The sequence below is a fragment of the Bombus pyrosoma genome, linkage group LG4 (assembly GCF_014825855.1).
Source record: "Bombus pyrosoma isolate SC7728 linkage group LG4, ASM1482585v1, whole genome shotgun sequence".
Lineage (NCBI taxonomy): Eukaryota > Metazoa > Arthropoda > Insecta > Hymenoptera > Apidae > Bombus > Bombus pyrosoma.
The window spans coordinates 2,569,367-2,593,056 of record NC_057773.1 but is presented as its reverse complement, the minus strand read 5'-3'; the positions used below and the strand labels follow the sequence as shown (position 1 = coordinate 2,593,056).

The following is a 23,690-nucleotide window of genomic DNA, read 5'->3' as shown; positions in this document are numbered from 1 at the left end:
AGCCGACCAGACGATTGTTCGATATGTGAGGAACATGTTTGAGACAGAATAGGGGCTTCCGGTTTTGTTGGAAAGAATACGGTGCTCAAGGTAAGACTGGGGCTATTTCTACAAGTTTTATAAGGCGAAAGTGTCATCCTAATTATATATATTGCAGAGCAATAAGTATTAGGACTAATGGGTATTGGTACTTAATATCTGCTGATATTTATGATGCATTTGAATGTTTTTCTAGCTATCTTATTTTAAATTATTTACCTCATTTGCGACATTTACATCGTAGAGCAAAGTAAGACTTTCTTTGGCTTTCTTGATGAATGTTATGCGTAGATATCCTATTCGAGAATTTTAGATTTACTTAAGGCTCATTTTTATTCCGTATTTACGATATTAAAAAGATGGTATTTTTTCTAATTTAAATGCAAGCAATTTGAAGTTACAGTTATTCAAGTTTAAATCTTGCAGATATTCCTCAAATAGTTTACGTGAGAAAAGCCATTGTTCAAACGTAAAATCGAAAATGTTTTCGTATATTGTTTTTAAACTCGAAATTATATATAAATGTACAACGATGGTAAAAATCTCGTAGTATACGTGTTACTTGAATTACTACAAGTATTATACGTATTTCCAGACACGGTGTTTGAATATTCAAAATCGATTTTAATAGACCCAGTCTTAAATTGAAATATTTTAATTCCAAGATAATACGAATGAAGGTTGCAGTATTAATTAGGCAGAAAAGAAAAGAAACTACGTTAGATGTTGAAAAGTCATAGTTCACAAGGAATTTTAAAAGAACTCGTAGAAAATAAAAATCAGTGCATGACAATAAATAATAAAAGAATCCAATATGATAGCGTCTAAGCGTACAGGAAACAGACCTGCGATCCCTAAAATATTAAATTCAATTTTGAAACTGTGTCAGACATTCTGTCAATAAGAATAGCCGACATGTATCGTATTCCCGTTGTTTCTTATTTCTACTCATCGAGCAGATTGACACAGCTCGATCGTTTAATACTGGGAGACCCTTGTGCAATTTATGACCCTTGAGGTACTTTTAGAAAACTCTCGTAAAATCAGGCCACCGCTTAAGGATATAATCACCATTCACCTCAAGCGGATTAGCATCGAAATCGATCGCTTTTAAAGAAGACAGCTTTTATCGTAGGTTCTTCTTATCGATGTAATTTACGTATATGTATATGCGTTCTCTTCTTTTATGTAAAAATTATGAAAGCGAATGTTCACGAAACAACGAAAATAACGATACGAATGATATTTGTATTTCTTAAGAAATTTTTACTCTTTCTAAGAGATACTACTCTTAAGAAAATCTTAGAAACTTTTCTTTATAGATACATACACGTGTGTTTTTAATGTGCAGAGTTAGCAAATACTTGGAATCTCTGCGACCATAAAGCCGTCCTTGATACTAGTATTAGGGTGCAACAAGCCGTTTTTAATCTAGTTACACTAGCAAACGTATCGTGCTATATCGTGGATGTAAAGTATATCAATCGAAGGTCATAGGGAAAAATATGAAAGATCCTTTCTTTTTTGTCTTTACAGATCAATTTTCGAATTTAAGAGCACTGCAAAAGGATATATTACACATCACTAGATCTCGTTTTATTTTGTTCTGGTGTTAAATATGTATTTTTGTTATATATCTGAATGTTTGAAAAATATATTTCCTTTCAACCACCGAGCACGATTTAAAAATCAGCTAAAATGAATTTGTCATATTTTTTCCTGCGTCCTCGATTAACATCATGCATGGTACGATTTTACGATGATTATAAGAAAAATATTTTCTTCGTCGATAATACAACTCGTAGAATTCTTCCTTAAAAGAAACACTTGATTTAATCGATCGTAAGTCAATCATATAACAATCGATTTTTATAAATCGAATAACAATAAAAATTCTTCAGCTATTAGATACTCCCTGTTGTTCGATAAGAATGTAATCCAACTAAAAATTGACGACTTACTCATCGATTATTAGTTGTACAAAAAAAGACCATCATGAAATAATGTGATATATTTAACATCGATTTAAACTTGTACTTTTTTATACACGTTTTTTAAATACTTTTTATACATGTGCTGATTACGATCATTCGACATTCACGATGTTGTACAAACAGCGAGACAATTTTTCCTACATCCCGTTTACTGAAAGCTCTGGCATAATGGCGAATACGAATTTTTTATTATTATTGACTGCTTCTAGATATTTCTATAAATTGTTACTGCCAGACTCTTTTACAATGTCATATTTATTATTAAATTAACTCACCCGATAATACTGTCAATGATTTTGTATAGATAATAAAAAAGCGAAAAAAATGATTTCACAACAGTGTAAGTTTATTATTCGATTCTCTGTTTCAGTTATTATTTAATAATTAATAATCCTTCAACATTGAAAGATTCAATAGTGTATCACATATTATTTTACATAATAATAAAACGTAAATTTAATAGTGAAAAGGAAATTCTGTGTACTGTAAAAATATTTAACAAACGACAAATGTCTATCGAAATAAATGCCAAAGATTTAAAAAAAAGAATCAAAAAGGACAAAAAGAATGAATCGCAAAGAGATAGAGGGCATTGTTTTATTTTTTGGCTGTAATAATCAGAGACATGGGTGGGACAGATACCGGTGGACAGGTGGGAAATTAACATTTTAATAAAACACCAAAACTGAGGCTGGATCTTCGATACGAAAATCTACTCCTTGTTCCATCATCTTGTGATCGTAATGGTAGTTTATGTCATTCAATATGGCACGATTTCGGGCATTAACATTACGTGGCTTCACGTGGATCGTACGAAAAACTATTTTTTTTTTTTTTTTTTAAGATGAATAATATTTTAATGCTGTGTTAACTCTTAAATGAAAATATATAATTTTAAAATTGAGATTGATTCTATTGAATAAATGTTTGGGTTCTTACGCGTCTTGCTTTCAGCTTGAAGCTGACAGATGTCCCGCAGGGTATCAAGACTTCTTATTATACCGTCGTACTGTAATCTCGTTAAATGTTTGCAACGCATCAGCATGGAGACCAGCAAATCATCGAGCATCTCACGATTGTTTCTGAGTTGTAACATTACTTCAGCTGTAACGACACGGCCATTAATCGTAATTATTCTTATAACAAACAAATATCATATATAATCGATTAATTAGAAATATTTTTCTGGAATCCTTAATTTCCTAATTCAGATTGAAAAATTACAGTAATAAAATTTAATGAAATTTACTAAGATATTTAACTGAATGGTTTATTTAACACTAAACCTACCGACACTTCGTGTATACCTATTCCTACCGTGTGCGGTCAAAATGACCGATGATTAAAGAAGTAATAGTTTTTATGATTTAACTTAGATAATGGTCAATTTATAACTAAATGTATATAAAATGATGAACTTTCATAAAATTTCGTCCAAATTTACTTTTGTTTAATTTCAATTATAGACCTAAATAGAATTACACTTTTATTTATATAGAGATATATCTTATTCAACTTTGCTGCATTTTTTACAAATTATCTTCTTATCAAATGTACATTTGCCGCATAAATATTTCCCGCATCTTAAACAAATTTTCGTAATTTTGTAACCTTTACTTGAATATAAATTTTTTACTTGACAAGTTTTTTTGTAGTAATGAATCTGAACTTGTTGATAGTTTTATTGCATGACTTTTTTCCCGCGATTCTTTATATAAAAGTAATGTATGCACTAGGTTTATAACAATTTTGTGAATTCACTGGAAATTGGCCCCATACTGTATTTGGTTCGTAAATTTATTGATTCGTAAACGTTGGCTTCTTTCGCTCTTCTTATCAAATTCTATAAACCTCATAATTTCAGCAAAGTCATTCCTGCTCATTGTTTTTGAAAAAAATGCAGGTCTCTAAATTTTATCCTAAAAATATGAGACATCTAAATTTTTTGCCTGATATGCACCGCGGGCATATAGCAGAGCAATAAATGCATCTAGTTTTGTTGCATCTAACTCCATCTTAGTCCCCAATACTATAAATGCTTCTTCTTCCGTACATTTTATTATATGATCCCATATACGGTGACCAATGATAAAATAAAATGCCGTCTTTACTTGTCCTTTCATTATATGCCGTTTAGCATATCCTTAAAAATATTATGAACTGATGTCCTGCCAGATTTGAGACTTGCATCTATTTCTTTCCAAACTGTTCTATCGGGCCCAGTTTCACTCTCTGCCGTCAACGATAATTTCTTTCCTTTTTGCCCTTACGTAAACGCTTATTTATAATATTCAACTGTGATTCGGTTGTAAATAGCTTTTCATGTGTTTCCATGCCGTTTTCAGTTGCTGAAAATTTTTTTTTTGAAAAATCTTGATATTTCTAGGGTAAATATTTATCACAAAATAATACCATGTACGGAATACAAAATTATTGTCAAATTTGATATGCTTTACTTTTCCTTTTATAACAACTTTACACAAAATGCTCTGAGATGCTTTCTGTCTGAGTTTTAGAGATAACAAATTTAGATGTCGACTAATTGATTAACAAATCGAGATGTATTCTAATCGAAAAGACAATAGCAAGTAAAAATATGATCTTTGACGGCGATATTTATATGAAAATTTTGATGAGTATTGACCATTCTCCACCAACAGTTACTCGACTGTGGAGTTGGCAAAGCTTTTCCCGTGTTTTATAGCAATGAGCTATAACTCTAAGAAACTTCTCGACTTTTAAAATGTTTGTAACAATGGATTGTAAAAAGTGCTAAATTTTGTGGCGATTAGGATTAGGATTAGGTGGCCTTAGGATTATAATGGGCCTGAGTTGATATGTCTTGACAGTTGGTGGCTATCTTGATCGAGGGATGGATTGTTTTATGACAAGATTACGGGTTTAACAGCTGTTATTATTTGCTATTACTAATTTTGTTTGTCATCTGACCTTGAGATAGCCTTTTCTTTGTACTGATTGCATTTATTTTAAGAATAACTAACATATTTTGTCGAGGGGTCAAAATGACCGCTCGCGTTAGGCAAGAGAGAGTACAAATTTTTCTCAGAAAATAAAAGAGCAAACTAAAATTAAATACCGAAAGATATATTTTGTATGCATGTTTTAGGAAAAGTCAGAAATTATGAAGTGATATGATAAAGTCTAAATATGATTAAATTTGTGTAAAGTCGCGAGAGCGGTCAATTTGACCGCGCTGGTAGGTTTAGTGTTAATTTAGTAGATATTTAATTCGATTTAATAAAATATAATTAAATTATGGACGTTTATGCAAATTCATATTTCTGCAAATATAATTAAGGAAATGGTCACTGAGCCTTATAAACCACCTTGTATCTACATTTTCATATATTTTATATCTCATACGCTTTTTTGCATCTTCAAATTTTCAACAAATGCATAAACATTCACGATCTAGCTGTAATCGTTCTATTTTTAATAGGAGAGCTGCTGAACGATACTTTTGACATTTTCAAACCATTAAACACAGAAACAGTGGTTCGTTTCAATAATGTGTAGAGTTACACAATTGGAAGGAGACAATGGCCAAAGTACCGAGATTCAGCGAGCTTTATTGCGACAGTTATCGCGTCAAGAAATAGATCATGCGAGATCCGCATGAGGAAACGTCTCGTGGACAGTGTTCAAAGCGTGTAGGATTTGGAAGAATTTATAATACCGAGCGTGTTGGTATAATGGGTAATAAGCAGTCCGACGGTGCTTCTGAAATTGCGAGATCTACTCTGATCCCACACGTGACCGCTGAACATTTGAAACCTAGCCAATGGCACACTGGGCAGCAGGAAGTAACACATATCTTCGTAATGGGATATGTTAACTGAAAATCAAACTTAACAAGCTAAATTATGCATAGGATCACCCATTCTCGTCGATACATTGAGCGATTCTTTTAACATGATTTGTGTCTACATCGAAGCGTTTAATTATTTCTCAGAGCCGATCTTACCGATTCTTTTCCATTAAATATCGTTTTGCTATAGAAATCTTACATCCAATTCATTTTTACTTTTAACCATATCAATCGTCATTCTTTAGTAATGCAACAGAGTATCGATTTATTATCGGAACATCTACTACTGGAACGAGGAATTATCAAAAAATTAATTAGCAGAAAATTGGTGAACGATCTCTTGTAAGGAAAATAGAAGAATAAAAATACAAATATAAAAGATTGTTTGATTTTTAGTAAAAAAAAAAACTTGTTCTTATACAATATTCATGTTTATAAAATATTTCGAGATAAATGATCTTCTCTCGGCTAAAAACATATAGCAATTTCATTATCTGAACAGCGTGTGATTAATTTAAATAATCAAGACTCTATTGTATTTTATTTACTTTTCACGTGGAACTCATTAACAAAATACATTTTCAGAATAGTTGAAATTTCTATAATAGCTAATTGAATTAATTTAAAAATTTAATATTGGCTGCTTGATCGGTCATTAATGTAAAGAAATCAATTTTAGGAATTTTCTTCGCGATCGTATCAGAAAATCATAAGAATCGCTTAATGCGAACAAAAGCATATAAAATATGAACGCCGAAATGTTTTAAGAAAACTTCAATAGCTAGGTAGAGTGGCGTAAAAGCAATCATCTATTTTTAAATCGAATTTCTCAAGCATAGTTGTACTTGATTCTAAATTGCTCGAAGCACAATGGAAGCCTTCGCAAATTACAAAACGTAATAACCGTGAAGCACCAGCTCGATATTGCCTCGGCGTAGGCGGAAGGAAATCAATGATTACTTTTACGTCACTCTGTATCATATTGTACCTATAGTATAAGACACTGTGAGCTCAGGGCATACAAGCACTAAATTGTGCCAGGCTGTGTCAGTGATCGTGTGATGTCTGGAATCCGAATCTCTCACTGATATATGCAATGTCTTCAACACTCTCGGTGCTGCATTGGTCAATGCGTTTAGAGTTTGGTCGGATAGAGCTGGATAATCGAGCCTGAGTATCGTCAACGCGCGAAATCGGCCCAACAGACGCAGATATCTGTAAAATTTGGTTTATGACAAAGATTATACTTGTCAAAATTAATATTTTCTTTAATCATTTCGAAACTAGTAATAGTGTAACAGTATGGCTCAAGATACTGTTTATGTATCAAGGTAAAGATAAGAATTATTAGAATTTTTCTGATAACAATGAGATATACTGAAATATAGGATCTTATTAGAAATAGAATGAGATTAACCATTTTTAATACTATCAGAGTGACAAGAAAAGAACACTTACAGTTTGTCGTGGAAATTTTATAAATTTATAATAGTATAGATATATATTGTTTTATCAGGATATCACGATTAATTATTCTTATAAAATAACACGTCGACGTGATTACAGCTGATAACATCAGGAGAGAAAATAATGATATTTTTAAATATTATTCACAAGGTATAAAAATTCATGACTTCATTCAATACAGTACTTCTGCGATGTAATTGACGTGGCACTGTCAGAAATTGTGTAATATAATAAATATCTGTGTTAATCATTTTAAATTGAGACTAAAAAAACAATATGTCTCGAGATAACTTTTATCCTAACTTCTTAGAAAGAAGCTGGATTCGAAGAAAATTTCATTTCGAAGAGATGAATGATATCAGAATATCTTTTTATACTTTCTGGAAGAAACAATAATCGACAAGGATCATTTCTGTTATGAAACTTTCAATTCCTTTGAATAAAATGATAATTGCGAAGACATAGGTCGATCGATGGAGCTGCTTCACGTGCCTTGGATTGCTATGGGGCGCCTGCCATTCCCGAAACGCACCCCGAAGATCTAAATACGCCAGGTGCTCGGTCGACCCTTTGGAAGCACTTGCGAGAAGTCGCAACACGTCGCTTACTCCTAGAGTCGCATTCAGCAGGCTTAGCGTTTCCAGATTGTGCTGACAGCTACGTACATAAATGTTGGTTACGTTAGTGAGGATCGATTAAGAAAAGTTGAGCAACCATGGCAATGGTTAGTGTAACATGGCAATGGTGCATCAGAACTTAAATAATGAATAAACCCAGCTTAGGACGTGAAAAAGGTATGCTTCAAATTTATGTAAATTAATCTTTTGTAGGTAAATATACCTTTTCACAGTGCATAGACAAATTGGATCATTTATGTCCAAGAAAACTGTTCTTTTTTACTCTCCTAAGCTCTCATCGAATACAGTCAAAAATATTCAATAAAAACAAACACCTTGGAATTAAGTTTACAAATGAAATGTTGCAATTTTCTTACGGAAGTTTTAAATTATATTATTTCGAGTAGATTTTATAGAATAAAATCTGTCAGGCTTCTAAGAAATAAAGAAACAATCTTTCTATAAATACGAAGGTAATTACAGCTTTTTGGAAATTTTAAACTCTGTTTTATAATATTTCATTTATGAAAGATGCGACATTAAATATTTGTTTCCTGCAGAAAAATAATTCTTACGCCTAGTAAGCGATTTATTTTTAGTATCTGTCTCTGTCGCAATTAGAGATCGACTTTTTCATAATTGGAATTAGTTATAGCTACGAAGTAGAATCAGCAGCTTTCTGATTAAATCCTCAGATGCAAGGCTGATTAATTACCCTAAAAAGTTTGCAAGAGCATACAACAGTTTGCTTCTATTTCCCCATTTACAAATGAAGATCCAATCGGTGAGTATCAGTTTCTTCAATTGGACGTTCTTGGCTCGTACAATCGTAAGAAAGTCAGCGCCTGCCTCAGCTTGAATATTACGAGTTATGCGAGCTTCTCTTGGCAAGAGATACGGTCGTGACCAGGCGAGTTCTAAACTTCGCATATGCTGTCCATATTGTGCCTAAACAAAACGTAATTGTCATCGAATTTCGATAGATTAGATGTGATAAAACAAATTTCATAATCGTATTTTTCTGTACACCTGATTTTAGTACTACTGTCAATTCCGTTTAGAGTAAAAAGAATGTCAGATATGCAAATATAACCAAAAATTGTTATCGTCTTATCAAAAATAATCTTTGTCTGTATTTTTAATTCTGGTTAACCCTTTTCCAGTGGATTTTCCTTTTAATTATGAATACAACAACATAATAATAAATAAAGCCTATAATACGCTAAAATTTGAAAAAATGAATAGAATTTTTTAATTTATTAGTTCATTTAATTTTATATTATAATTAACGCAATTACCAAAATGATCAAAATAACCAATGTGTGTAAATTTGTAAATTCATAACGATGCATTTTTGTGAATTTTAAATATTATTTTTGTAAAATATATGGATAGGAAATCATTCTTCTCCTTGCATTACATACTTTATCATTTACGATAGAATCCTATGTTGCAAAAGGTGTCAATGACTCCGAAAAGAATTAAAACAATTTAACGATCATTTTGAAAGTCTCATTAATTATATGAAATGTATTGTTTCGTTAATTTTGAAAGGGTTAAACACCGACGATTACTCTTAAAAAAACTCAAAATTTCAATTTCACACGTTCCATTAATGAACCATGTGACTGTAGTATAAGAGAATGAATATTAGATATTTTATTTTTCGCAAATGTTTGCGTACGGCTAATTCTCCCGCCAAAGGGAAGTCACCACGCAGATCACGGTCGATGAAGACTGTGATGGAACGCCAAAGAACTGGCGATGAAAGTGCACGGTTCCATAGCCGACAGACTTGTGCAACATTGGCACGGTCTCCATGACCGAGGTGACTGAATATCTGCGTCAGTATCAGCTCCGGCAGCTGATCCCACATCTCCCAGTATCAGCTTGGCCCGTCTTCATCGCTACGTAGCTGGGGCAGCTGTCGCAACCTCGTCAAGTTCTCTTGTCCTGCTTCGCGATATCGATTCGATCGTCATTGAAAATTGTACGATCGATTAAGTCGAATTCATGAGATACTAAACGCTTGAATTTACATTCAAATAGATATCGATTGTTATTAAAAATCGTACGATCAATTGAATCAAATTCGCGTGATATGAAACGCTTGAATTTGCATTCAAATCGAACTTGATTATTTCTAAAAATCGTGTGATCCATTTATTGAGTGAAATACACGAAACATTAAATGTTTGAATTCGGGTTCAAATCGAATTGGATTATTATTAAACGCTTGAATTAGCATTTAGATTGATCGACTATTTTCGATAAATTTTGATTTAAAGTTGCTTGGAATTATAAAAGGAAAAAAAATGATAAAGAAAGTGCAGTAATATATAATTTAATAACAATAGAAATATCATGTGTTCATGTTGCCGAGGTCCTCGATGCAAAATATAATAAGAGGTATGACCAGACCCAATTGAACTTCGCATTCTATAGATGAAATTAATAAATGTACGTGAGCTTCGTTACAATGATATCACGTTTCTTTTGTAGCTATTGAGCAACTGCTAAACGAGGACATTGAACAAGGATAAGATTCTTTTCTTGTTGCTACCTTATATTTTTTTAATTTATCAAAACTTGGAATTTTAGAAAGCTGTCTTAAAAAGTTATTAATAGCTTACCACTTTGACATAATTGAATTGAATTGAATTGAATTGAATTGAATTGAATTGAATTGAATTGAATTAAAAAATCTTTTAATACTTGCTAGCGCTCTGCTCGTAGATCAACAGGAACATAATAACTTTATGTAAGATCGAGGATCGTCTAAATCGTTACTAAATTAATATTTTATCTGCTCCATAGGATAGTAAATTTTCCCGCTTATTTCTTCAATGTCGCGGTAAATTTAGTATCAGAGAACGTCATGAGATGGCGTTGCGATAAGCAAGAAGTTGCATACGCAGTATGATTCATAATTAGTACAGGTCTATAGTGCATTCGGTGCACATGTACCGAGAAATATGTGGGATTGAACATACAACATAAATTTACAACTACGCAGTGTCAAGGTCCAAACTGATGACAGATCGTAGTCACTGTCGTCACTGAAAAGCGATATTATATATCTCTTAAGAGAGAAATAAGTTCGCCAAATAGTTACATAATCGTATAATCTTGGTCTTTGACCCTCGGTTCTCGGTTCTAACCTGTCCACGTGCCGTCTTATTGTTAGCACGAATAAGACGAACTTTGTTCAACGTAACGAATTGTGAATTTGTTCCAACATTGACGAAATATTAGTAACGTTAAACTATAATAATATTGTCAATTTGTTTAGAATATTACATGCGTCCGTAAAAAGACGGTTATTGACGCTGTTAAAACGCGAGAATGAAGGAAGAGGTGAATAACAAAGAGCTGGACAAGGATCACTGGAAGCTTGAAGCGCAAACCATTATCAACGACGTAAAACAGCATGTAACGGACATCAAAATATCAGAAAAATTACGAAATAACAATCATTTCCTCTACTTAAATTTGATTACATTAGAGGGCTTGAAGTTTTGCATAGAACTATCAAGTGCTGGTTTTACCATCGTTGGTAACGAACACGACGACACATCAAAGAGAGAAAGCGAACACTACGAAACGCCCTACAGCTTGTTGAATTTCGTTAGCCCGCAATATAGGGATTCCTTTGGGAATTCGCTTGTTCATAAGCTTAAACAATTAAGTAACTCACAGTGAACAAATTTAATCAGAATTTTTTAATAGTGAAATGAAATACAGTTAAATATAAATGAAAATAAAGTGCTAATTCCAATTGTTTGAATACACACACATACACACATCTTTCAACAATAAGCGTTTGAAATCCAAAATAAATTATGATTCTCGTCAAATGCGTTTTCTCTTTGCACAGCACTCATTCAATCCGAATCTAGCCGAAGATATCCGGTGCACGGTAATTTGCAAGGACAGTGTCGTACTCGATACATAATACCAAATCTTGTAGCTTCCTTTTGGCATTATATGCGCATACATATACTACCAAGAAAGTTTTCTCTAGCTGACAAAATTGTATCCAATTATCTACTGCTGTTGAATATAATACATTAAACAAAACTTGTAACATATACGATACATTATTGCTATTTTTAACTATTGGTACATAATTTTGTTTAATATATAAATTACTTTCATTTGTCTTCAGTAAATATAAATACATTAAGTGTACATATCTAACACAACAGAAGAATCGGAACGAAAACAAGAATCTGATATGCAATAGACAAATTCATCATGTGATATTTAAATGAAATAAAGTAACTAGTGAAATTTATTTGATTACACTGTAATTAAAAACATATGAAAATAAAATCCATTAAACTTATATAAATACGAAGTGACACGTATATTGCTAGATACGGTAGTGCAATACCAATCTCATCTCCATAGAAAATATCCCTAGGAATCGAAAGATCAGTCGCTGCGAGTGGTAATATATCAGTTTTGTTTACCCCCTCCTCTACGTTCGTTGCTCTGTGTTCCGTTTGGCGTATTCCACTGTCGAGTTGTGAAGTAACGAAGCGGTTTCGCCGAATGTGTCGCACCGTGTGCGTGTTCCGTCATGCTTCTGAATGAGTTTACTGTCGATTAAGTGCCTAAAGACGAAAGGATGTATCACGTTTGTTGCTATTAGAGTGGCTAGTGCTACGATGTTGAATGGTGTACGATGACACGCCCGTGAAAAACGATAACAGAGCCTATCATTTGATTGACCAAAGAGACAATTGAGAAAAACGCAATACGCGAGAAGGAACCCTGCTTTGTGTATTCTCAGTGTGACATTCGTTGAAATAAAAACCATGCTTCAACCAAGAGCTACATACGTCAGGCGATAAAGAAGGTGAGGGACGAAATATATTTCGGTAAATCGAATGTCAAACAACCGCGGAAGAGCTTTGACAGGTCGTTTGTTTTTGTTCGATAGTCGTACCCCGTTTCTCAATATCAGCATGAAAGGGGTGGGACAATTACTTCCCATATCTCTTTTCAACCTATATAATCATGGACGATATTGTATGTGTGGAAACGAGTCGCGATAGTAACGTAATATCACAGGTCGCTAAATATTCGTCGATTCTTTTCTGACGTACATACATGCGTATTTTAAATCTTTACATGTTTCCACATTTTCTTTCCGTTCTAAATAAATATTATATTTTTTCAATGAAACTGTATTTGTTAAATAGGAAAATTTAATGAGACTCTCTGTGTTTCACGTATTTGACAATTACGCGAGGTGACATTGTTATTTTTGTCAGAAATTCTTAGTTTATGTAAGAACCGTTGTGTATCGGAATTTGTGTTATTCGGTTCAAAAGATTTTAGTCGACATCTTATTTGTATCGCATTCGTTTTCTGCTATCTTACGATTTCTGTGAAAATTAAAGTATGCAATGTATGCATTTAAATTTTGATAGTAGTATTTACCACTACATAAAATATGCATTCTTGTAGAATTAAAATAAAATGAAAGATCCCGTAATGGCTGCAACGTTTAATTTGTTTATAACATGATTTAATATAAAATTCCACATTTAATGTCTAATTATGTACACTTATGTATATCATGTTGTTTTGCACTTTAATTATTACAAAGTACCATGAATAACTTTTTTTAATGAATAAAATGAATATTTGTGCTAGATTGGATTGATATTTATGAAATGGATAAAGTGCCGATATTTTTTATTGTTTTACATTGCACGTGTTTTTCCGCGTAATATGTTCGTCATACTTCGAAAGCAATGCCGATGTTCTAATTATGATAATCAGAATGATTCATCAGTTAAAGGATTGGATTAAAGGTGATAGAATGTGAAAGAAGTAACTGCATGTAATTTTTTTCAAATGTTTTCTTAATGTCAAAATGAATTTTGATGCTAGACAATTTGTTATTTTCTTCAAAATAAATATTTTTGGTAACATTGTTAAAGTACAATATCAATATTTGATAATAACGTTTTTTTTATATTCAATAGTCATGCAGTTTTATTTAGTATGTGCTTACTGTCACAAAAGTAGGCCAACAAATTTGTTACAAATGTTAATTAGATATGGATGACCTCTGTAATGACATGAATAAATTATAATGAATACGTTATAGCAAATATGAACTGCATCAGTGTTTCAACTAAACTTCCTATATATGTACTATTTTTGGACAACACATATAATTGACTATACACACAGGATTTAGATTAGATAATATCACTCTTAGAGAAAATTGTAGCTCAAAATAGGTATATAGGGGTCAAGTAAAATAGAACTATTCTGTAGTGTATTCTTTCATTTTCTTCTAACATTGTGAATTTTTTTATTAATTTTCTATTTCAATAAACATCATGAGTTTCATGTAATTTTGTAGTATATTGATTTATTAATTTACTTTATCATATTTTCTTTGTATACATTTCATTCATATCATGAGAAATCTTATGATTAATATTGATAACATTTGATAAACATAGCTTTTCTTGATAATGAGAACATACTGTATTTATTTGAACGATAATAATGATTTCAGAATGAATGGTGCACCTAATCTTTTAGGGATTAATATATTTTAATTTCTTCATTTATTATATCTTTATTTAATGTTTAATAGTAGTAATACTGAAAGTATCATTTATATTGATAAAGAAGAGATATATTTATTGATAGAAATATACTTTTACATATATATAGATTACATATACAACAAATTATTTAAGCTCATATATTAAGAAGATTTACAGTCTTACTAACACAGCTAGGTAATAATTTTTTCAGCAAAAGGAATGGCTAATTTGATGATAACTACGTCAAGTAAGAATAGTTCACGCAGTACATCACCTAACAGAGGAAATACATTGACCTCACCTCAACAATTTTCAGCTACTTTGGAACATATTTCAAAAGCACGTAATGCTTCACTGTAAGACCTGATTTTTTGTAGATATTAATATGTATGCTTACATAAATTAAGATTAAAAATTCTTATTTTTTTTGTAGTATTTTACATGAAACTGAAACATTAAGCTTATGCTTCAATATGATATAATTAATGATACAATATTTTGTACTTACAAATAAGAAAAATAAGTTCCTAAAAAAATAAATGAAAAATAAATAAAAGGAGCACAGTACAAAATTAATTTGACTTCGCAGTTCCCAAACAGGGGAGGGTAGTACAGGCAGTGGAAGTAGTGGTGGTGGAGGCAGCTTCAGCATGAAAGGTAGTAGGCAAAAATCACCAGGAACTGTGATTCGAGTAGATGCTATGGATGAACCAAATACCAATTTAATCACTGCCGAACAAGACGAGTTTGTGCCAAATATTCACCTACCAGCCGATGATGAAGGAGTATGTGTTTTAATATTATAAAATAATTTCATTTTCAGAATGTTTAATACTTTTTAATGTGCTGTAATGTAATTAATATTTTCATTTTTAAATAACACATTCATTTAAGTTCTAATAATTTATAACTCTAATAGTGATATGTTATTATATTTAAAATTGTTGTTAAAGTACTTAGATCAACAAAATCAATACCATTGTGTTTTTTAAATGTTTATTACAGTAGTAAATATGATTGTATATGCTTACATAAAGTTACTTATGTAATGTGAAGTTGCGGCATGTAATTACACTGTAATGTACTACAAGGTCATCAATCACTACTGTATAATCAGGGTTATAGGTTAAGAAATTAAGTACCTACTTGCATAATGTTGTAAGTGGCATCAAAGTTAGACTATTTCCACAGTTTCAGAGTGCAACCAAATTACGAGTTAACGAACAATGTGCTCAAGGAAATATGTTTTGTTAGTCATAATTTGTTTCTTTCTTAGGTTCGTGTATTTTAATATAACACTACATTTGTTTACAGGAACAATATCATGCAACACAATCGTTCCTATCAAATGGCTCCTCTGAATTAATAACTGATGATGTTGACTCTAACTCTGCTCGTGTTTGTCAAGCTATTGAGCATATCCAAAGTAAAATTGCTAAAACACGAGAACTTATAAGAATAGAACAAACCACACGTGATGGTAATTTTCGGCAATTATCAGTTAATTAGTATAGTGCTGAAGTGTTAAAACAATTATATGAATTATATGAAGGCCTTTATATAATCGCAATTTATGTCAGAGTATGTATTATAAATGTAAAATTTATCTACTGTCTTTTTTATTCCAGAAAATGTAAATGAATATCTAAAATTAGCTGCCAATGCAGACAAGCAGCAGCTTACTCGAATCAAAGCAGTATTTGAAAAGAAAAATCAAAAATCAGCGCACAGTATTTCTCAGCTCCAAAAAAAATTGGATAGTTACACAAAAAAATTAAAACATTATGAATTAAATGGTGCACCTACAAGTCACAGACAACCCAGAGAAGTGCTTCGGGATATGGGACAAGGACTTAAGTAAGTATATTTTATCTTTTATCAACTGTCTGTACTGTATTTTAATTGTGTTGTTACAGCAATAAGAAATCAAATCAGAAGTAGATATATATATATATAGATTTTTTATTAGTGTGGCTGATATATTTAAATAATCATTGATAGATCTAAATCTGAATTAATTGATATAAATTTTTATTTATTTTTATTTTAGATATTTATCAAAATGTATATATTATATTAATAGTTTATAAAGCATATTTTGATTGTACGTATTATAATGTATATTTTATAAAAATATGATGTATGTTATTCCTGTCGTTGCTGTATGTGCTTATGTGCTTATTTGAAAAAGTAAAAGTATTAAATTAAGATAAAAAACTAGTATTGCGTATTATATTTAATATGTTAAAATAAAAATTTTACACTGTAGTGACAAACATGAAGAAGTGTTCCTTTAGTGTAATTTCTTTGTGTTCTTTTCTTCTTTTTATCCAATTTCTGTTTTGTTATCCTAAATATAGGGTATGACACTTTCATCTAATTTAAGATTCACTTCCAGAAACGTGGGTGGCAATATTAGGGTTGGAATCAGTGGTATTTCAGGGTGAGTGTTGGTGTGAAAATAGACTGCAATGGTTTTTTAATCACTTCATCATAACATCTATTGTTATAATTAAGTTTTGACTATATTATCATTTTATAAAATAAATATGCAATAAATGAAGTACAACATTTATATATATGTATAAATTTATATATTTAAGCCAAGCACATTCAAATTTTAGTATGTTCATAAATATAAAACACAAATTTACATGTGTTAATGTATAAGATATTTTTATATAAATATAATAATTTTTCAAAGTCAATTTTTATAAAATTGGAATATTAAAGCTATTCTTGATCTCTATCTTTCTTATATGTTTCAGAAGTGTAATGTCCAAACCAAGAGAATTTGCACATTTAATAAAAAACAAATTTGGCAGTGCAGATAACATAAATACTTTATCTCGTGAGTAATTTTTATTACAAATTGTTTTTTAATTAATTAACACAATTTTGTCCAGATCTTATTTATTATTTAATTTTTTAATAATATTTACTATGGAAAGTGTTAATTAAATCTTTGTGTTTTAAAAGCACTATCACTAAGCACATATTGACCTATGCTAATAAATTGTGATACAACAAGCAATAGTATGCACGTTTCTTTTATTTAAAATACATATACATATATATGTAAATACACTATTTAAATCGTTATATTATTACTTTAGTTGCTAATATGTTCATTATTCCAGAAATATAAATTTTTATTTATCTGGAATAAGATGATAGTATATATATATATATAGTAATTTATAATGTATTGTAGTAATAGTACAATATCTTCTTACTCATTTTAACATTAAACAATAAATAATGTTTAATATTTTGCGCTGTCATGGCAGTTGAAAGTAGTAAGTAACATTTGGGCTAATTTTCTTACTATATCTGTTTTTTTATATTCCATAAACGTCCTCTTACTTAGTAAATATATCATACGTGTCTTACTTTGTAAAATCTTAATAATTTTTAACACTGTGTCCTTTTTTGTTGTATATGATAAGGTACATAAATCTTATATATTTACACAATTGATGAATACCTATCAGATAAGCAAATTTGATGTGAGAATGTTGTGTTTACATATTGTAAGCTTTATATTTTTATTACTACTTTGTGTTACTTAATAATTTTGCCTTGTCTTTAGTGGCTTTCACATATTCAGATGTTTGCTATTTTACATATTAGTTATCCAATACATCAGCGAAGTATATTAAACACATGTGGACATGAATTCAAAGAACAAAAATTATAAAGGAAAAACAATTTTTGCATTAAGTTTACAAAACATTTTGTGACACATCATTGATGCATTTATATACAACAAAAATGTTTTTGAATTATCATTAACTGTATTTGAAAGATAGGAGTGTTGCAATACGAAAAAGCATACAAATTGATTAGTTATTAACAAAGGCAGAATAGTTTGGTATTGGATAACATTCTAACTTGCGACGTCTGTGTCCCTGCAGATGGCTCAACTTTTTATGTAAACGATACACCGCGTGCAGGTAATGGAGATAACGCTAGTGTTGAAGATGAAAAGGCTCATCATGGATCAGCGACGCTGCCTGGTGGGTGTAGTTTGGGATCAACTCATAGTGCTGCGGCAATGAAATTTCCGTCTGAAGAAGGATCCGAATGCTCTAGTGTTACAAGTGAAAGCGGACCTGGTAGTAGGGGGCAAGCACACACATGTCACAGTAGTAATAATGCTACACTTAGTCTTAAATCTATTTTCTCAGAACTACAAGAACATAGAGAAAATTTGGAGAGAATGAAAGATAAATTTGAAGGTTTGAAGGTTTGTTTCTGATGATTTAAGAAATAAGCAATGAAACAGAACAAATAAAGAACGATAACATGTTTGCATACATCATAATTTTAAAATTAATTTCTTCCTTAAACAATTTTAGAGTTTGCAACAAGAAGTGACATATCTTTCCCATGCTTTGCAAGAGGAACGTTTTAGATGCGAGCGTCTGGAAGAACAAATTAACGATTTAACTGAACTGCACCAAAATGAAGTAGAAAACTTGAAACAAACTATAACAGATATGGAAGAAAAAGTGCAATATCAAAGTGAAGATCGATTAAGGGATATACACGAAATGTTGGAGAGTTGCCAAACTAAAATTTGTAAAATGGAACATCAACAACAACAACATCAACAATATGTCACTTTAGAGGGTCTGGATAATAGCAATGCAAGGGCGTTGGTTGTAAAGCTCATAAACGTTGTATTAACTGTGTTGCAAGTTATTCTACTTCTTGTTGCAACAGGTGCTGGTATAATGATGCCTTTCCTTAGGACCAGGTATAGTTATTTCATATTGTACAGTTATGTTTGAGTGTTATTTTTACAGGAAAATAATCTATTAAAACCAAAACAAAATATTGTACATTTCAGCTTAATTGCATAAGCTTTTTGAAGTAAATTTTGTTTACTTCAACATATATCATCTTTTTTTCTTTTTTTCATTTATAGTAAACAGATAACTATCATATTTTTTATCAGTATATATTTCTGTTCCATCATCCTTGTTCCGTTTTCATTCTCATACATTTCAATTCATACTTCATCACGTACATCGCCATCTGATTTTACTTTTGCGCACTCATTGTTTTATTTTGTTTTCGCATCTCTGTTGCAGTTGTACTAAGCCTCATTGTTTCATGTGCAGGGTGCGCATATTAACAACTACGTTTGTTGTATTGGGCATAGTATTTGTGCTCAAACAATGGCCTGAGGTTCACGACGTCGGCAGTCACCTCATGCGCCATCTTAAACAGACTCTCGCCGTTAAGTAGCATCGTAAGTAAATCATTATTATTTTTATGAAAATGTTACAAATTATAAACATACTAGTAAAGAGATATGGAACAATATTTTATGTCCTTTAAGAAATCTATTTCATGTAAAAAATTTAATATTCTATTAATTTAGAGTATAAAAAATAACTTATTTTAGGGTGGTATACTTAAATTTACCATACCCTGTGATGAAGAAAAATTGTACACAATGATCAACATTTTGGACCCATTTATCAGTGCTGTAGTTTTGGAGCAATAATAGTAGGTATATGCGTAAATGACTTCATTTATATTTTAAATTTGATCATGTTCACCACTCTTATATTGAATCAGACAAGTGATTAAATCTATTTGATACTGTTAATAGAATTACAATACACAAAACATATTTTGCTGTGCAAAAGTGTTTCACTTAGGAAGAAGAGATTTAGTAGAAATAATAAACATAAAAATGTCTTTTGTCTCTTATGCAAATGTTATAAATTTATTTTGCGATATTTTTATCTTTATTTGATTAATTTTGCTAAAAAATGATACGTAATGATTATGATTTATGGTAAGAAAATAAAAATTTCCATGAAATATGAAAGAGGCAGTAAATATATAACGCTGTACACTGATATTGCTTGATTACATACGGCACATTGTTAGAAGAATTTACTCTAATGTCATGCGATTAAGTTCATTTTTACACGAATCATTGATTAGCATGAAATTTAAAAAAAAGAATATTGAACAAGCGAAAGTACTGATTAAAAGATAGAAAAGAAAATTGTTCTATCATTAGTGTCTGTGGGAGGTGTTACCACCATTTTTGGAATTATAGTTCGTACATTTGATATTCTAGTAAATTTAAATTTGTGTAAATTTATCAAAATGCACATTTTGAAATAAAATATTTATAATTACAATCGTCCAGTTGCTAAACAATGATATAAATTAAGAAAGCAAGAGAACACTTAAATAACTGTAGATATTCTTCATGTCAAAATGTATAAAATATGTGATATATTCCTTAGTGTTGGCAATGAGGTGGGGTAATTTGATCCTTATATGTAAGTTACAAATTATACATTCATGAGAATACAAAAATGTAAAAGTGAATAGAAATACTTTTAGAACACTTAACATCAAAAGAGGACCAACATGTTTCATTCCTCTTATTCTACATATAACATTAATTTGTTTCACATACAACGTAAAAAGTATACACGTTTTGAAATAAATATCATTAACTGTTATTTGTACTCTCACGAATGTTTCAAACCACCACAGACACAAGAATGCGTACATATTATATTGAATATAAAGAAATGAACCATGACAGATGTTGAAATGAGAGAAAGACTGATGGACTACATCGCTGTTACAATTGTGAGTAATTTAATATTTGTGGCAATTTTGTGTTGCTATTCATTTAAAAAAATGTTAAAACAGTAAAGTGATTGAGGAAAAATTTTTTTTAAAGTGCAACGGTAATTACAAAATGGTACAATTATACAAAAAGAGATAACTCTTAAATTAATATAGGAGCTCAAATCTGTGAGTGTATAAAATATTTTGGTCTACATAATTTTTTGATTCTATTATCGCTACTTAATGGCGAAATGTCATTTATTTCACTAGTTTCCTAATTTTCATCTTTCTGCAAGCACAGTATCACGAAATATAAAGTTTCATAGCCTAATATTATTTTGTGAATATGTGACAAGTAAAGAAAGAAATTATTTTTCGGTAATTATAATCTTTTTTATTGCTTAATACGTAAAATTCTCTTTATGTTTTATATAAATGCATAGTTTCTAATTTGTATTAAGTTCGTGCATTAGGATTTTTGTTATTTGTTGGATTATGTACCGTTATCGTTTCATTGACCTTGATGATATATGGGAAATTGCTTTTAATTGACAAACAAAATCTGTAAATAAAATAATGTTTATGTAGCAATGTATTTTCTTTTTTTTGGAGCCTGTTATTCATGAGTACAACATCAAATTTCCGAATTTTTTTATTTAACGCTATAGTTCTTTGAACTGCTATTTATATATGTATTATTGTCGTATCTCGTATTTTATTGTTATAATCACTGCTTGTGTAATATTTGTTCAACACAAGTTTTATAGTTTTTATATATATTCAATGCGAATACTGCCAAAAAATTTAACATGAAAGAAATTGATAATTTACGAGGGATATAAAAATCTAGTTAATTAAAATTTTATGTTTATATTAAAAACCGAAAAAACAAGGAAGTTTGATCGTGTATTTATAACTTGATCAGGCAAAATTTTGTATTTTAACGGACTGCATATATTTTTTTTCTTCAGATTCATTTTTTTTACAATTGTATTATAAAAATTTATTCAATTAAATTTATTCATAATTAAAATAATGTTTCCTTCGAATAATCCTCTTGCGTTCCTAAAAATAACCGTTTCTTATGTCTATAAATTTATAAATACGTCGCTGTGACTATACTAAGTTTACATATAAGCGTAAAAGTTAAAAATCAGTTTTGGGATCAATATAATGATATGTACAAAATTATAAAATAATTTTGTGTCTCTGTATTCTTGTACTAACTCTACATTTGCAAAAAGGAGTAAACAATTGCAACAATGATACATTACTGATATATTAAGTCTATTAGATTCGATGTTATATTGATTCTGCAAAAAGATTTCTAATTTTTTACGTTGTTTAAATCAGATTTTGACTAAAAATATATGTTTGTTATTGTATAAGTGACAACTAGACAAAATATATAGGGTGTTAGTGTGCTTATATATTACTATAATTACCACTATTGCGTAAATTTTCTTTCGAAGATTGTATGCTACTTATTGTTAATTATCAATATTTATCTTTATAGTAAAAAGTTCTACCTATATGGATAAGCAAACGATCGAGAAACATAAAGTGCAAGAATTGTACGTCCGATTCCCTGTTTGTAGTTTCGTATTCAGTAAACGACACCCTATATGTATTGTATAGCTTTAGATCGTGGTGCTTTGTAAGATACACATATAACCCAATATTAGAGAACTTGTTATCATCGACCACTGATTTAACGAGGGCCCCTACCTGCACGCTTAATAAGGACATTTATATAATAATGTGTGGACGTAGCAGAAAAGAGAAGCGATTAAATTAATACAAAAGAAAGAAAAAATAAGGAAAGAAATTATAAATATTTGTATAAATAAAAAATTGCACACATGTCAAACAACGACGGACGTATTTTGTATCTTACAATGTTACATTTTTCTATGAGTTTTTCTTTTTACCGCGGCTATTTACAATTTTATATGTATTTTGTATCAAAAAGCTTCATGGGGGATCGTAAAGCATATGCTTAAATAAGTTGCGTAAAATGTTAATGTAATCCTGGAACTTGATAATCGTTACTTACACTTCCCATAATTCTAGGGGCCCCCTATATAGTTATAGTATAGAAAGGAAAAAAATAACGAAACAAATATATTGTCATCGATGCCTTGCATAGGTAGTTAATGTCAAATTATAGATTAAATATTTGTTGTCAATTGTAGGACGATGTAGGAAATAGGAACAGCGATTGTAATGGAAATTGTTAACACGCTAGACACATACACATGCATATATATGTATATTATGCATATACACGAGTGTACGTATGTAATAGCTGCATTACAGGTCAGTGTAATAATGTAGTTAAAGACAAAAATAAGTTTATGTCCATTTAAAAAAAAAAGATCGACATACGCGCGTAATGCTCGTATTATGTTATTGCTGCTAAATTTTAAGCCCAATATCAATTTAGCAGCTCTTGTCATTAATATTATTATTTAATACCGTTTCGAAATAAAAAGAATTTTTAATAAAATTCATTTTTTTTATTACTTGGCTTAACCTTATTATTAAC

General features: G+C 30.5%; 3 protein-coding genes across 15 annotated transcripts; 2 read left to right on the top strand and 1 right to left on the bottom strand.

Annotated features, from left to right (window-relative positions):
• Nucleotides 1-3: 3 nt before the first annotated feature.
• On the bottom strand, nt 4-10,728 carry LOC122566522 (F-box only protein 39-like). 3 transcript variants are annotated; one of them, XM_043723915.1, is made up of 7 exons: nt 9,631-10,728; nt 8,662-8,894; nt 7,822-7,986; nt 6,851-7,077; nt 5,731-5,889; nt 2,973-3,137; nt 4-2,853 (listed from the first exon to the last, which is right to left on the bottom strand). In XM_043723915.1, exons 1-7 carry the CDS (start codon nt 9,820-9,822, stop codon nt 2,702-2,704), a joined length of 1,293 nt encoding a protein of 430 aa, XP_043579850.1. In that variant the 5' UTR covers nt 9,823-10,728; the 3' UTR covers nt 4-2,701. The 3 variants fall into 3 exon arrangements, with proteins under 3 accessions (XP_043579850.1, XP_043579852.1, XP_043579851.1); XM_043723916.1 differs by having other exon boundaries at nt 2,738-2,906; XM_043723917.1 differs by lacking the exon at nt 5,731-5,889.
• Nucleotides 10,729-10,912: 184 nt separating this feature from the next.
• LOC122566529 (GSK3-beta interaction protein) lies at nt 10,913-11,803 on the top strand. 2 transcript variants are annotated; one of them, XM_043723929.1, is made up of 2 exons: nt 10,913-11,159; nt 11,239-11,803. In XM_043723929.1, exon 2 carries the CDS (start codon nt 11,292-11,294, stop codon nt 11,646-11,648), a length of 357 nt encoding a protein of 118 aa, XP_043579864.1. In that variant the 5' UTR covers nt 10,913-11,159; nt 11,239-11,291; the 3' UTR covers nt 11,649-11,803. The 2 variants fall into 2 exon arrangements, with proteins under 2 accessions (XP_043579864.1, XP_043579863.1); XM_043723928.1 differs by having other exon boundaries at nt 10,913-11,169.
• Nucleotides 11,804-11,956: 153 nt separating this feature from the next.
• Nucleotides 11,957-23,651, top strand: LOC122566515 (transmembrane and coiled-coil domains protein 2). Of its 10 annotated transcripts, none has more exons than XM_043723900.1 (12): nt 11,957-12,810; nt 14,739-14,883; nt 15,117-15,312; nt 15,842-16,007; nt 16,156-16,384; nt 16,926-16,970; nt 17,296-17,378; nt 17,818-17,826; nt 18,445-18,776; nt 18,889-19,289; nt 19,657-19,787; nt 19,944-23,651. In XM_043723900.1, exons 2-11 carry the CDS (start codon nt 14,747-14,749, stop codon nt 19,781-19,783), a joined length of 1,725 nt encoding a protein of 574 aa, XP_043579835.1. In that variant the 5' UTR covers nt 11,957-12,810; nt 14,739-14,746; the 3' UTR covers nt 19,784-19,787; nt 19,944-23,651. The 10 variants fall into 10 exon arrangements, with proteins under 10 accessions (XP_043579835.1, XP_043579833.1, XP_043579842.1 ...); XM_043723898.1 differs by having other exon boundaries at nt 19,627-19,787; XM_043723907.1 differs by lacking the exon at nt 14,739-14,883 and having other exon boundaries at nt 19,627-19,787.
• Nucleotides 23,652-23,690: the final 39 nt, after the last annotated feature.

What these genes read in the sequence shown, in the direction of transcription:
- LOC122566522 (XM_043723915.1), bottom strand. Translation starts at nt 9,822, where the DNA reads ATGTGGGATCAGCTGCCGGAGCTGATACTGACGCAGATATTCAGTCAC. An exon ending in CTTTGGCGGGAGAATTAGCC is followed by an intron (nt 8,895 to 9,630) that starts GTACGCAAACAT and finishes CGTTTTGTTTAG; the next exon opens with GCACAATATGGACAGCATAT. An exon ending in GCTCTTGCAAACTTTTTAGG is followed by an intron (nt 7,987 to 8,661) that starts GTAATTAATCAG and finishes TTATGTACGTAG; the next exon opens with CTGTCAGCACAATCTGGAAA.
- LOC122566529 (XM_043723929.1), top strand. Translation starts at nt 11,292, where the DNA reads ATGAAGGAAGAGGTGAATAACAAAGAGCTGGACAAGGATCACTGGAAG.
- LOC122566515 (XM_043723898.1), top strand. Translation starts at nt 14,747, where the DNA reads ATGGCTAATTTGATGATAACTACGTCAAGTAAGAATAGTTCACGCAGT. An exon ending in AAAGCACGTAATGCTTCACT is followed by an intron (nt 14,884 to 15,116) that starts GTAAGACCTGAT and finishes TTGACTTCGCAG; the next exon opens with TTCCCAAACAGGGGAGGGTA. An exon ending in GATATGGGACAAGGACTTAA is followed by an intron (nt 16,385 to 16,925) that starts GTAAGTATATTT and finishes ATTCACTTCCAG; the next exon opens with AAACGTGGGTGGCAATATTA.